The 13,994-nt window shown below is 51.6% G+C and overlaps 1 protein-coding gene across 1 annotated transcript; it reads right to left on the reverse strand.

Annotated features, from left to right (window-relative positions):
• Nucleotides 1-1,207: 1,207 nt before the first annotated feature.
• NMB (neuromedin B) lies at nucleotides 1,208-13,431 on the reverse strand. Its single transcript, XM_085071190.1, has 3 exons — nucleotides 4,953-13,431; nucleotides 4,262-4,464; nucleotides 1,208-1,489 (listed from the first exon to the last, which is right to left on the reverse strand). Exons 1-3 carry the CDS (start codon nucleotides 5,332-5,334, stop codon nucleotides 1,442-1,444), a joined length of 633 nt encoding a protein of 210 aa, XP_084927316.1. The 5' UTR covers nucleotides 5,335-13,431; the 3' UTR covers nucleotides 1,208-1,441.
• Nucleotides 13,432-13,994: the final 563 nt, after the last annotated feature.

Here is a 13,994-nt window from a genome sequence, read left to right on the forward strand (position 1 = left end):
GCTGCAGGCAAGGAACAGCTCCAGTGAGGATGAAGAGGCTTCACAGGATCTGAACAATCCTTGAAGGGATAGGAAGCATGGTGGGAAGGTAGGTCTCCTACCATGGCTTTGATCCCTCTACTAGTTACTAGCATCTTCAGATGCTGGATCATCCCTTGGCTTGGTATGACTTGGCTCTGAGGTGCCAGTTTTTCAGAGAAGGGCTCTGCTCCTCTGGGATCAAAAGATCATATTGAATTTATCATCAGAATTGTGGGGAGCAGAGCGTAAAAGTTCATGGTTTCATTTATGACATCACTCTGGGCTCTGCTGTCCAGTTTAGCTCTTCCTGGGAACATCCCCAGGGCCACGGAGATGCTCTGAGGAAAGGCTGAGGCAGTAGCAATTGGGCAGCTGGGAGAAGGCTCAGGGGGAACCTGAGAGCTCCTTCCAGTCGCTAAAGGGGCTCCAAGAGAGCTGGAGAGGGACTTGGGACAAGGGGCTGGAATGACAGGACACAAGGAATGGATTCTCACTGCCAGAGGGCAGGGATAGATGGGATATTGGGAAGGAATTGTTCCCTGTGACAGTAGTGAGGTCCTGGCACAGGTTGGCCAGAGAAGCTGTGGCTGCCCCATCCCTGGAAGTGTCTGGCAGCCATAGGGTGCATCTGTGAGCAGCACTCTCAGAAGGTGCAGAATCAGAATCTGCTCATGGGACTGTTCTATCACCCATTTCAGCCAGCTTCCTCCTCCAGCCACCCTGAACAACAGAGCGTCCCCAGGGCTGCACTTCTGCCCCTGAGTGTTTAACTACATGCACGCGGTGAGGGTGCACCAAGTCATCATCCCAAAGCAGCCTCAAAATCAGACTGAGTGTTTGATGATCAAGGCCAACGAGCCGGCAGTTAACCCCGAAGTGCCACAAGGCCCGGACTCTGACTGAGCCAGAAATCCTACTACTGCCAGGACAAAATTCTCCTGGTAATAGCCCCAGCAAAGAGGGTCATGAAGATGCTCCAGTGGTGAGTGGTGTGATCAGCTCACCCAAGTGTGCTGTTTTGTCATGTCAGCATCTCCTTCAGTGAGCAGAGGCTGCAGGGACTGAATCCAACCCCTCTGAGCTATTGAGAGCTGGGAGCTTCCCTTCACCCTACCCCAAGGTGCTCCCACTCCCTATTCTTCCTGCACAAGCCCTGGGGGTCTGCCTTCCCACCCCCACAGAAAAGTCTGTGCAAAGAGCCAGTTTTATTCACAGGGGACATCAGATGTCAAGAAAACACAAAACATACAGGAACTACACAGGGAGGCTCCACTTTTCACACACACCATCACAATTAACAATATTACAGAAAGAATAAATAAAAGTGATGTTGCTATAGAAACCCACAAGGACAATGCTCTTCTGTTCACCAGGTTCAACAGCCGACCTTGCAGACCTCATCCTCCCCAGCTGCACCTTGTCAGTTTGAGAAGTACTTCTCCAGCACCTTTGTTAAAAGCCCTGTCTCCTACAAAACAAGACACAATGATGAGACACTGGATTGTGCACACAACCACCACCATCACCACCTGCTAGGTACCACAGGGCATATCAGACAAACATCCCATGCTGGAGCATGATGGCACTTCCAGGGGTGGCTTGGGACAGCACATAAGAAGGACAGAGCCAGAAGCCTCCATCTCTGCTCTGATGGCTGAACCACGATTGTCAGATGTTAGAGGGAAACATCACCATCCCAGTGAAGCAACAGACACTGGGCTGAGCTCCACGGGAGAGCCTGATTTAGCAGAGAATGTGAGAAGGCAAAAAGAGACAGAAAACACAGCAGGGAGGAGTCACAGAGGGATTTGTGGGATGGGCACTGCCCACAAGTCCCAGAGTAATGCAGGGCAGCATCTGCCTTCAGGCAGAAGGGCTCTGCCCACATCCCTGGAGCTGTTCCACTCCACACACATGGTTTCTGCATCCTGGAGAATTAATGCCACACACCCAGGGAGATGACAAAGGATGGGAAGGATCCTCTTCTGCCAGCCCAATCCTTGTCACACACAGTGACATGGCAGCACTCTGAAGTCCCAGGATGCTAAAAGCCAAGACCTGTCTGCCACAAGTAGCTGGAAAATTCAGATAGAAGTGACAGATCCTGAGCAGAGCATGGCCAGGGAGTTTCACAGGGCAGAGATAGGAACAAGCCTGTGATGAAGGTGGGAACACAGCACACAGATCAGTTCAGGCTGGGTGCTTACACCTGGTGTCCAACAACAGTCACACCGAGGGGGAAGGCTGTCAGGGTGGCAGGAATTTGGACTTGTTCCATGTCAACCATGAGAGCAAGAAAAAATAAAGTTACACACAACAGTATAACCTGGGCAGCACTCAGAGGCACTGGGGAGAAGCAGTTCTGTAATATACACAGCAGCACAGAGGTGAGGATGCCCTAGGGATGGGTGGAAGAAAAGAGTAGGAGGGCAAGAGTTGGGGAAATGAGGTGCTCAGAGGTGTCCAAGAAGCAAAACCAGAAACAGCACCCAGGAAGGTAACCAAGGAGACCAGGGCACTGGCCAAGAACAGGCTTCAGGCTTTGGGAAGAGAAAGTGAGGGGCAGGAGCCAGCTGCACATCAAGAAGCTCAGTTGTGATGCCACACGTGTGCTGGGCATCCCACCTTCCCCCAGAGAGGCACTGGGCACTGAGGCAGGCACTGGCCAGCATAGCTACAGCCAAATCGCCCTCCAGCAGCAGAGCTTTGGTACACAGTGCCACGTCTGGTCAGTACCTGCCCCTAAGCACTGGGAATGAGCACTGGCAGGGCTGACAGGGCTCTGGCACCCAGCTGGAACCTGTGGCGCAGCACCAGCACTCGGGGCAGCCTCTGCACAGGCACATCTGCAACATGAATAGTGACCTACGCAGGAGAGAGCCCCAGGGTGCACTTTTACCAAACTCACAGCACACATTCACAAACAAGGCAGGGCAGCACATCTACCAGCTCTCCCATCCTCTCAACATGTGCCCTTCTGCTCAAAGTCTCCTCGGGGAGGATGGGGAAGGGTCCAGAATCTCCCTTGTGTCCTTTCCAGCTGCATCCGAGAAGCTAACACTGCAGCAGCACAGCACACTACACAGGGAGTGGGGTGGGCTGGTGCTTTCACTGTGGAAAGCTCTCTACCCGATGGGAACAGCTCTCTAGGAAGCCTCAGTTTACCTTAATCTGCTGAAAGGTGCTTGAACAATCAGTGGCACTCAGGCTCCCAGCCCTGCAACTCTGTTCCACCCGTGCCTTCCCAAAAAAAGCAAAGAGGAGCAAGCCCTGCCTAACCCTGGATGGCAGGCGTAGCTTTACCTGAGCACAGTGTTACTGGATAGCTCCTCAGGCTCCTGGTTCAGTGGGACAGCACAGGTGGGACTGACCTGACAGGATCTCATCTCTTTTAGACTCCCAGTTACTTCCTGTGGTGACTGAAAAGGGTGAGACACCAGGGAACTGTGCAGGAGGAAACAGACAAGCAGAGCCACACAGGCTGAGTAATTCCATCTCTGGACGCAGCAATTCCATCTCTGGACCGAGCATCTCCACATCCTGCTTGAGGATCTGTGTCTGTGCATTGCTCCCAGGGGCAGGTTTTCCACTAGGAGCTGAGTGAGCTCCAAGGTAAAAGCCACAGTGAGAAGGCTGAGGATCTACTGATACACAGTGGGACCAGTGGAGCTCCTGCCTCCTTCCTGCTCCCCCAAACCTGCTCTGCAGGGTTTTGTGTCCTCAGTACTTGGAGGAAGGGTGTGGGGGCAGGGTTTGAGGGATCCCAACCACAGTGACACAGCGCCAAAGCTCTTTGCTTGACAGATGTCCTTCCCCTCACACACTGTGTCCCTCTTGGTCTCTGTCTGCAGAAATGAGAGGAAGAAAGGATTTCCCTGTCCCTGGAAAAGGGGACACTTCATCACAGTGGCCACCATCCTCTTCTGTATCTGGCTGAGGAAGATCCAGATACTTATTAACAACCGCTGGGCTGGAGATCACTACTGCCACAGCTCCATCACAATGTTACTTCCTCATCCTCACACCCTTCCCAAGCACTTGGGACTATTTGTCACTGCCCAGCTAGATACAAGCCTCAAGATACTTCTCCTCTGTCCCTTTATGGTTGGTCTTAAGAAGTGGTTTAAGGAGGGTGAAGGAGGGAATGCACCTCTAGCAGCTGTGCAGGTGGTCCCATCTCCAGCACAGCTCCTCTGCCTCCCTGCTCTAAGCATCTCCCTCCATCTAAATCTATATTCACCTGGTCAGTGAGGTCGTATTTCCCTTGGTTCTCATCCAATAGCCTTTCCTGCAAGAAAATTTTCAGGAGCTCCCGGGTCAGCAGTTCCATCATGTCCTCCAGCAAGGCTCTTAGAGAAGGACCAAAGACCATTGGCACTGCAGGCTCCTCTGGAGACTCCAGGTGTGGGGAGCCTGTGACGCTCTTCTTCCCCATGAAGTGACCTGCAACATCACACATGGTGTGTCTGGGGGGATGTTCTGCACAGGCACAAATCAGTAAGGAGCACCAAGTGACCTAATGCCAAGCCAGCTGAGTCAAGGGAAACCCAGAAATCCCAGGTCCTCACTCTGCTTGGGATTTTTGGGAAACTTCCCTCTCTGTTTCTGCTGACAGAATCTCTGGGGTTACAGGGATGCTGCCCAGGAATGGTGAACCTGCTACCCAGCGATGCCGAACAAGCCAGTCTACTGGGCATGTTGGACCTGCTGCTCGGGGATGCTGGACCTAACACATGAGGATGCAGTTGGAGGTGGCTTTACCCCTGCCCTGGTGTCCCCCTGCCCACTGTGGTCCTGCCAACATCTCCCTCCCACCGTGGGGCCCGGGAGAGCAGGGGGCTCCGCACAGGCAGCCACAGGACGCTCGCGGTGGCAGGAGGTCGCCGTGCCCCGCATATCCCGCGTGTCCCTGTGCCCCCTCCGCCCGGTACCTGTGGCCCAGAGGTTGCCGCGGGGGTTGACCTTGATCTTGGCGGCCTGGCTGCGGTGCTCGGCGAAGTCGAGGTGGACGGCGGGTCCCAGCGCGGCTCCGCACAGCAGCAGCAAGAGGCAGCGCACCGCCATGGCCACCGCGGGACCCGCGCCCGCCGCCGCTGCCTCCCGCTTATACCAGCGGGGGCGGGACCTCGCTACACCCCGCCCGGCCCCGCCCCGGGCTGACACACCCCGAACCTCCGCTTGTGCCCATCGGGTGTCGTCCCAGCACCCGGGCGGCGCGGGAGACGCGACAGACCCACCACTGAGGTGGACAGTAACAGACTCACCACTAAGTCTGATCCCCGTTCCCAAATCTCTCCATCGTGGCCCGTCCATGCTTCCACGTTCTCCATGCCACTTTTTTGCACTGGAGCTCAGCCATAAGCTTCATTTCCAGTTTAAACTCAGACCCATCTCCCAGTACACCTACGTGTGCACCTGATTATCAGGATGGATAATCCGAGGATCCTGTCCTTAAGGACCTGCCAGCTCTGCCCAGCTCCTTCACTTTCCAGAGCAGCCTACCAGACGATCCCACTTAATCTCCCTGCAGAGGGTGAGCACCTGAGCCGTGTATCACTTCTCACCTCTTCCACTCCCTTTGAGATTTTGCAGACCACTCTTTCCTGATGACTACACCCAAACCTCCCATGAATTACCAAGTTCTGCATGAGCTCCTCCTTTTCCATTAATGGGATGGAGCTGTGCCCAGCCATGCCAGGGACACAGATAGTGGGGGCCTGGAACATAGACTGTGTGTACCCAGGGCTCAAGTGAAGTGAAATCCAGGTGAAACTGGAAGCATTTGGTCAGAGGGCTCCAAGACACAGGTTATGCTCTGTTTTTTCTTGTCTGTTGCCTGTAGCTCACAGGGATTCCTCTGGGTTCCACATTTACACAGGGATACTCTCAGGGTCTGGACCACAGCCAGCTGGGGTGAGGTCTGGTGGAGGGTGACCATGGTCAGACACAGTCCTGGCAGGTCCATAGTGACAAGGAGGGCCTGGGGCCAGGTCAAGCCAGTCACTCAGTCAGGCACTGCTGAGCTCCCACAGCACAGACCAGACACAAGCCCAGGACTGAGCTCAAGTGGTTCCTGCATCCGAGGGGATAGAGGGATGATGCAGGTGCGACCCATGAAAGCCAGTTAGTGTCCTAAAGGCCCTGACAGCTTTTGCTGGATGTACAGTTCCATGACTTTGTAAGGAGGCGCTGGTCAGTGGGGGAGGCAGTGCCTAAGACGATCCAGTTCTCCTGGGAAGTGGCAGAGGGAATTAATTAGCAATGCCCTTCTCAGTATGTGCTACTGTTCAGGAGAACAGGGCTGGAGGTGGCATATTCCCCTTCAGCACCAGGGAGTCTGAGCCCAAAACTGCAAACTCAGTTCTAAGCTTACTGAAAGAAAAAAATCCCAAAGTGTTCCTATGTTGCCAGGCATCCTCCCAAACTGTGTGAGTGTCCTTTGGGTGGCCAGGTCAGCATAGGCTCCCTTACTGCCCCGGAGATGTGCCATGGTGATTGACAGGGCCTTTTCCTCCCTCACCCATCAGGAAGATAGTTGCCTCTTCCAGCCTTGTGTCCAGGTGCACAGGAGGTTCTGGACTCAAAAGGGGGCTCTCACTCCACTCTCTCACCATGCTCCTTCCCTGTGTTCAGCAGGAGAATGGCTAAGCAGGCAGTGCTGGGCTTGCCACTTGAGGAGGTGACCCTTTAGGGGGCCATGGTGTGCATGAATACAGTGCTCAACCCAGATGTGGCATTTGCAGCACTGCAGTTCCAACACTCACATTCACATTGTGGAGCCTCATTTTCCCCATCGAGTCAGCAGAGAGAGACCTGAGGCCCCTCGTCCCAATGGTGCTGGTGGCTGAGACCACCATGGACTCCAGTGTCCCCTGCCAGTGACTACATGACAGTGCTACAGCTGGTGCTACAGCTGGACAGACAGAAACACCCCTGGCCCTTCTCTATTTCCTCCAGCCTGTGTCCCTGTCCCAGTGTCCTGCACTGCCATTGCACTGACAAAACACAGCTTGAAATGGATGGACATTATCCCAAGCCTTTTCTTCAAAACAGTTTTAAATTCACTCATGGTGGCCAAAGTAATAGAAATTTTGGGAGTCTGGAGAAGGCATGGGATGCAGGAAGGGGAGGAGGAGGAGGAGGAGGAGGGGGGGGGGGATGTGAGGCCCAGAGAAGGTGCTGGATGTGAAGGAAGATCCTGGTGCTGCCTAGTACTAGCACAGCTGAGTCTGGCTTCTCATCCCTGGGGAAGGGGTGTTTTTTGGCAAGCCGAGCAGCAATCCTCCACTGTGGGGAAGAGCAAGCTGAAAGGTTACCTGTAGGATTAGGGAGGATGAAGCCAGGGATAAAGTGATCCCAATTACAGAAGGCAGAGGAAAGAGGCCTGGGCAATTACGGCACCAACTGAAGCGTGACAGGGTTAAGTGCCACTACTTCAGTGCTCCTCACAGGCAGCCCCAGGGACAAGGGATGAGCAGTGGGAAGCTGCAGTGTTTCAAACAGGATGAAGGCTTTTGCAGTGCTCTAATTAAATGCACAACCAAACGGACCCACATCTTCCTTCTTTGTCAGCTTATGTTACCTCAGCCAAGGTGGAAGCAGAGGAACAGGTATTGTCCATTCCAGTGGCACTGCTAAGCAAGCTTGGGAAAAGCTGGGAAAAGGAAATCAGGGAGTTCCTGCCCTGTTGCAGTGTCACTGTAAACCCTCAGAAACTAAAGAGATGTCGGATTAATTGCTAAGTATTGAGGCTTGACCACGACGTGTGTAGGAGATGTGAGCCCATAACCCTGATTTCAAGCCTGGAAAGAGCAACGGAACAGCTACTCAGGGACATGATGGAGGCTGGAAGGGGGAGCACAATTCAGGGCAGCCAGTGGGACTTTACTGGAAAACAACTGGTGAAAGGACCCTGAGCTCAGCACTCACTAAGCAGCAGCAGCACCAGCGCTGTGGTCCAGGCAGGGCTCTGGAAACAACAATTCCTTTCTCCATAGCAGCCTTTGCAAATACCAGCCACTGACACCAACAGTGACGCCAAGTTTTCTCTGGATTTTCCTGTCTTCACAAAGAAGTGATGTTGCTCCTAATTTTCGGGAAAATAACAGGCATCCAGGATCTACTTGGGAAGGGCACCAGGACCTGAGCTCCAGACCCTGATGGGAATTGTGGTAGATTTTCTGCCTCTGCCTTTGTCCTACTTTGGTGAGTCAGAGCAAGACACCCAACCTGGAGCCCGATGGGACTTTCAGCATTCCAGGTAGGAACTGACACTGCAGTGCTCCTCCACCACTTGCTCTCTCCAGCTCAGCAGAGATTCACTTTCCCAACAGCTACCAGCCTTCAAGGTAATCTTCCCAGCTTGTACGTCAAAAAAAGCTGTAGAAATTCTACTTTATAAATCAATTTTGCTGGCAGAGGTCAGCACAACGACTTCCACAGGTGATGTAGGAGATGGGGCTGTTGGCTCCAGAGGTGACTCCTTGGAAAATGGCAGGCTGCTGATGTTTATATCCTCGAGGCAGAGGAGGGTCTGCACAGAACTACCCCTCCCCTCTCTCTGGGATTTACCCTCCAGGGCTGGGTGAAAGCAGCCCTGCACAGCCCCCCTCCAGGAGCACCCCTTCCCACCCAAACCAGCTCGAAGTTCCAGGGATCTTTAGCTTTCCCAGATGCCTGCAGCTGGAGGGAGAAAGGGTTGTTTTGCTGTGTTTTCCCACAGCAATCCCCACACACCATTTACTCTGGATGGCTACCGACCACAGAACTGACATTTTCACAGCACAATTTGTAACAACCCTGACATTCCAGATGGTAACACTTAACTTGGAACCCGTTGTTTTATAAATAGAGTTAAAATTGGTTTTTCCCCCTGTGCACCATTTTATATTTATGTACATTTAAATTTCATCTTTTTTATTACCCAGTCTCTTCTCTGTTCCCTTCCCCATTTTGTTCTTTACCTTTTAGCAAACAGTTTCCCCTGTAAGGATCTCACCACCTGTTCCAGAGCTGCTTCCTTCCTTCAGGAGCCTTTGCTGCGGGACCTTGCTAAATACCTTTGGGAAATCCATGTGGATGATCTCTGTGGGCTCACCTTGTTCATAAGCCTCTGAATTCTTTCAATAAGTTTCAAGTCTGCTTTTAGGGTGCCCTGTTCCTTATCACCTGTGTCCTGTTGTCTATCAAACTCCTGTCCATGTAGAGATAAGATGAGCAGTAACAGACCTGTGAAACAGCCACTAGTAGCAAATCCTCTAACTACACCTAAAGAAGAAGCAGGATTTCACCAGGTAAAGAAAGGAGACCGCAACTAAGCAAAATAAAGGGAGGCAAAAACTGCACAGCCAAGAGGGCCTTGCTAACAAATTTAATAGACCAACCTGGAAATACCCTGATTCAAGCAAGGTCCGTTTTGTTTTTTCTCTGCTTTGCATCCAGGTCTGGGGCCCTCAGCACAAGAAAGACACAGATCAGCTGGAGCAAGTCCAAACATGGCCACAAAGATACTCTGAGGGCTGGAGGCCCTCTGCTCTGGAGCCAAGATTGGGAAAGCTGGGGGTGTTCACCTGGAGAAGAGAAGGCTCCGGGGAGACCAGAGCCCTTGCCAGTACCCAAAGTGGCTCCAAGAGAGCTGAAGAGGTACTTGGGACAAGGGCCTGGAGGGACAGGATAAGGGGTAATGGCTACCCACTGCCAGAAGGCAGGGTCAGATGGGATATTGGGAAGAGGTTCTTGGCTGAGAGGGTGGTGAGGCCCTGGCACAGGTTGCCCAGAGCAGCTGTGGCTGCCTCATCCCAGGAAGTGTCCAAGGCCAGGTTAGACATGGCTTGGAGCAACCTGGTCCTAGTGGAAGGTGTCCCTACCCGCAGCAGGGGCTAGGACTGGATGGGCTTTAACATCCCTTCCAGCCCCAATCATTCTGAGATTCCATGCTTTGGTACTTTTGGCATTGACTCTGCATCTCCCAGAGAAGTGGCCAGGCTCATCAGTGAGAGACTCCGTGCTGTGGAGTTCAGGCGACACAAGCCCTGCAAATATCCACCTGGGCAAGCAAATGTGTGCTCAAAACTGATGGCTCTAATAAAAAACAAATACAAAGAGCAAAGGCCTTGAATGCCCCTATTTGTTTCCTTCACAGAGCTCCTAGTGCCAATAAAACTCTTAGTACCAGTTAAGTGCTTCAGCCTCTTCTTCACCACTTTTCCACAGCCAGGTCCTGCCACATGCCTGAGGGTCTACTTTGATGCATTTTTCTCTTGTTTACAAAGATTAAATCCCTCTGTTACAACCATTCGTTCACAGGCAATAGCTGTTGTTTATAAAAGATAAAATTTGAAATCTTGCACATCTTGTTTTCAACTCATTTTCATTTAAGCTGTAAATGAGTTGTGGTTTTCCCTGAGGTCTCCCTCTCACTCCACGCCTGCTGGACATATTACAAGTAACTGCTCTGCAAGAAGACTTAGAGAAGAAAATCGTATTTTCTTGCAGGCTCACCTCAGAAGTGTCCCAGCCAGAATTATACAGCAGAAATCTGACATCCCAGTTTGAGTGATCGAGGCTCAGAGAAGTTAATTTCCTCCATATTATTTTTCCTTCAGGTCTGTTTCTATGGGGGAAGGGGACATTGCAAAACAAAGATGATACCAAGACATTCAGTGGAGAGAGATGCAGGAAGGGTTTTTGAATTATTAAACAGAAGGAGCAAAAATAGACAAAAGATGAGGAGCTGGGCAGAAGGAGCACTAGATTGAGAGCATCTGCTCCATCCTGTATCACAGATGTCCTGAATCACAGAGGGTGGATTTCTAGTCCATCCCTATTTAGACTGTTCGTCTCTGTGAAGATGTTTATTTCCCTCAAGGTTAAGGGAACCCTGCTAGATCAGGCATTCACAGGACCTGCTAGAATTGAACAAGCGTATGAATTTCCCCATGAGCTGGAACAGGTTTAACACACAATGTGCTCAACCAGCAGGGCCAGCACATAGAGGCAGGTCCTGCTCCATGGGGAAGCAGGACTGTGTGTGACAGAGCTGGTAGGCTTTTACAGCAACTGTAAAAGGGATAAGCAGGGATGAGCAAATGTGAAGAAGGGCTCTCACAGCTGGGCAGACTGGGAACCAGCAGCAAAGCCACCCAATTATGGCAAAATAGAGCCACTAAGACAGATTTCTAAGGAAAGCCCCTGTGCCCCATCTGAATCCAACATGCTTGGACTGGTGTATCTAGCTCTGCAGAGACCTGTGGCTCCTAACATGGGAGAATCTGGGTGCAGATGACAAAGGGACAGAAGCATTATGAGGCTGGGAAGAGGTAAAACGTGCAGGAGGCTGTTCAACTGGCTCAAAGCACACTGTGGCTGTTGTTTATCTCCTCCCAGTGATGAGAGGGTCATATCAGTCACCCACCACACATCAACTCCCACCCTGAGCTGCTGACCCAGTGGGAATGGCACAGGCTGGGCCCTTCTGGCATCACCCCGGCACACCTTCCTGGAGGACGGAACCAGGACACTCCTTCAGCCACTGAGTCACTGACACTGTGTGGATCACACAAACAGCTGCTTTGCTCTGCCCCTGCTCTGGCACAGGAACCATCCCCAAGGCACATGCTCTAAGCACCGCTCCTCTCTTCCTTCTTTCCTCCTCTGTCTCCTCTCCTGGCCAATTTTTGACACATCCTGGGAGCTGCATGCTGGGTTTGCGTTGTGCATTTCTCCAGCAGACAGTGGTCTTCAAACCATGCATGGACCAGGTTTCATCTTGCAGATGCTCCTTGGAAAAAATACAGTTGACCTGTTCTGATTTTAAGGGCAGGCAAATCACCATGAAATTACCCAATCTCATTAAAGACAGCAGGGAAGTGACCATCTAACAAATCTGAGCCCTGTGAACCCCTGCAAAGCAATAAGCAGCGACAGATCTGGGTGAACCACCATGATGCTCATTGCCGTTTAACCAACAATTGCGCATTCAAGCATCATAAATACACAAAACCAGCCTCTGTCTCATGGAGCTCCAGCTTGCAGCACGTCACCCCTCACAGCTCACCTCCCAGCCGTCATGTTCTTGCTTATGTATTTAGCTTTGATATGAAAAAAATCACCCACTAGAATTCCAGCAGCAATCAGACACCCCAGAGAGGCTTTGCTCCATCAAACAGCTCCTGCCCGTGAAGGAATCTGTGCCCTGAACTGCAGATGTGACTGAACAGTAATTAAGCATGGGAATTGCTACCAGAAAACCTGCCCTGTTTGGCTGTAACCACGACAGAGACAGGAGCAATCAGCCCTGGCAGATTTTTTCCCTCATTTTTTTTCTCCTTTATAAACCAGACCTATCAACACCCACATACTTTACAAGTAAATCCCATTCCTGTGTTGACACAAAGATCTCCATCCATTTCCAAAGCCTCCAGTGTCACTGGCTTTGCTGAAGCTGCCCTGACAGATTCATCTTTAAAAAAAAAGTAACATAAAACTGAAATAAAACACAAACACATCAATTTTTACCATCAACCCCCCTGACTCTGCAGGAGCTCAGCAACACTCCCAAATACCTCAGCATCAGCACTCAACCAGCCAGAGATCCTGCTTGCTCCCTGGCTTTTCTGCTCAGCAAAGCAGAATAAATCTGGCAGGGATGGAGCCAGCAATAACTCTGTGTCATCCTGCCCCCACATCTCCAGTTTCCAGCCTGTGCAGGCTCATCCCCAGCACCCTCTCATCCTACTGTGGCAGGAAAGGTGTTGCTGGAATGCAGGAGGCGAGGCAGAGGTGGCACAGGACATGGTGGGTGCTGGAGCTGTGAGAGGGTTGAGTGCTTGTTTATCTTCACCGTAATTAGAGTAAGCTACTCACTGCATGACTGCAGGTAACTGAACCACATTCTCAGCTGCACAAAGTGGAAAACAGGCAGAACAGGGGCTGAAGAGATGAACCCCCAAATGCCACATGGCAGCCCCTGGTTTAGGGCAATTGTTCCTGTTCCTCAAGCACCTGCAGGCCCTGGAAACTAGCCCCCAAAGGTGGGCTGCAGCAGGCTCCAGTCAGCCCTCACACCAACCACGCTGCATTTTTTAAGCACTTTCTGCTCAACATATTCACATAGCACCATTTGAGGGCAGGGCACCTCCTCCAAGAGCCCGCTTTGGCCCTGTGTCCCTCAGCCCAGGGACTCCCAACACCAGCTGCCAGCTCCTGGACATGTCATCCTGCCAAAGGACTGGGTCTCAGTAGTTTGAGAGCTGATCCTTGCTCTAAAATCCTTTGTGGTTTAGCCTTTTTTTTTTATTTTGTTAAGTTAACTCAGTGACAGGAACTGCTTTCACATGCTCAGAATTTTGGAGGTGTGAAAGGGAGAGGACTCGGAGAGCAGCAGCACTCCCAGCAATTGCTCATGGGGAGGTGTTGCCCTTTGTGTGAGCCTCAGTCTAAAACCCATTTATGCACAAGAACTGTTTAAGTTCAAGGCAAAGGAGAGACAGACTCAAGCTCAGCATGAGCTGCAAAGGCAGAAATGCTGCTCCAACCCTCAGGAAGGTGCTCCACTGTGACGGCAGCTCTCGAAGATTCTGTGTTCTCTCACCGCTGCTTGGGTTTGACTTTTGACTGAACATCCCACCCTTAACTCAAGTATTACAGAGAAACTCTAACCACATTCTTCTCTCAAGGGCTCTAACACGGGGGGAAGGACACACAGATTTTATTACCATTTTTATTATGAAGTTATGATTACTAGGAGCCACAGGCCTAAGACTCAGTGCTCGGAGTTGGACCTGTTTGCAGACTCTTTGCAGTGCCCTACAGGTGATTTTTGCTTTATCCTATATAGGGAACAAGTCATCTGGTAACACCAAAACCAGCAAAATAGTCCCATGGACATAACTAGTGGCACAATTTGCCTCCAGAGATGGGAGAGACCTGACAAACCCTAAGAGGGACATATGCAAGAAATTGCAAACAGCCAT

This window comes from Lichenostomus cassidix, chromosome 10 (genome assembly GCF_008360975.1).
Source record: "Lichenostomus cassidix isolate B80296 chromosome 10, HeHo_3.0, whole genome shotgun sequence".
In the NCBI taxonomy this organism is placed as follows: domain Eukaryota; kingdom Metazoa; phylum Chordata; class Aves; order Passeriformes; family Meliphagidae; genus Lichenostomus; species Lichenostomus cassidix.

Bases quoted from the DNA above. Each gene is read 5' to 3' on its own strand.
- NMB (XM_085071190.1), bottom strand. From the start codon at position 5,334: ATGGACGGGCCACGATGGAGAGATTTGGGAACGGGGATCAGACTTAGT. The intron at 4,465-4,952 runs GTACCGGGCGGA...GTGATGTTGCAG, and splicing joins CGGCAACCTCTGGGCCACAG to GTCACTTCATGGGGAAGAAG. The intron at 1,490-4,261 runs GTGAATATAGAT...CTTGTTTTGTAG, and splicing joins AATACGACCTCACTGACCAG to GAGACAGGGCTTTTAACAAA.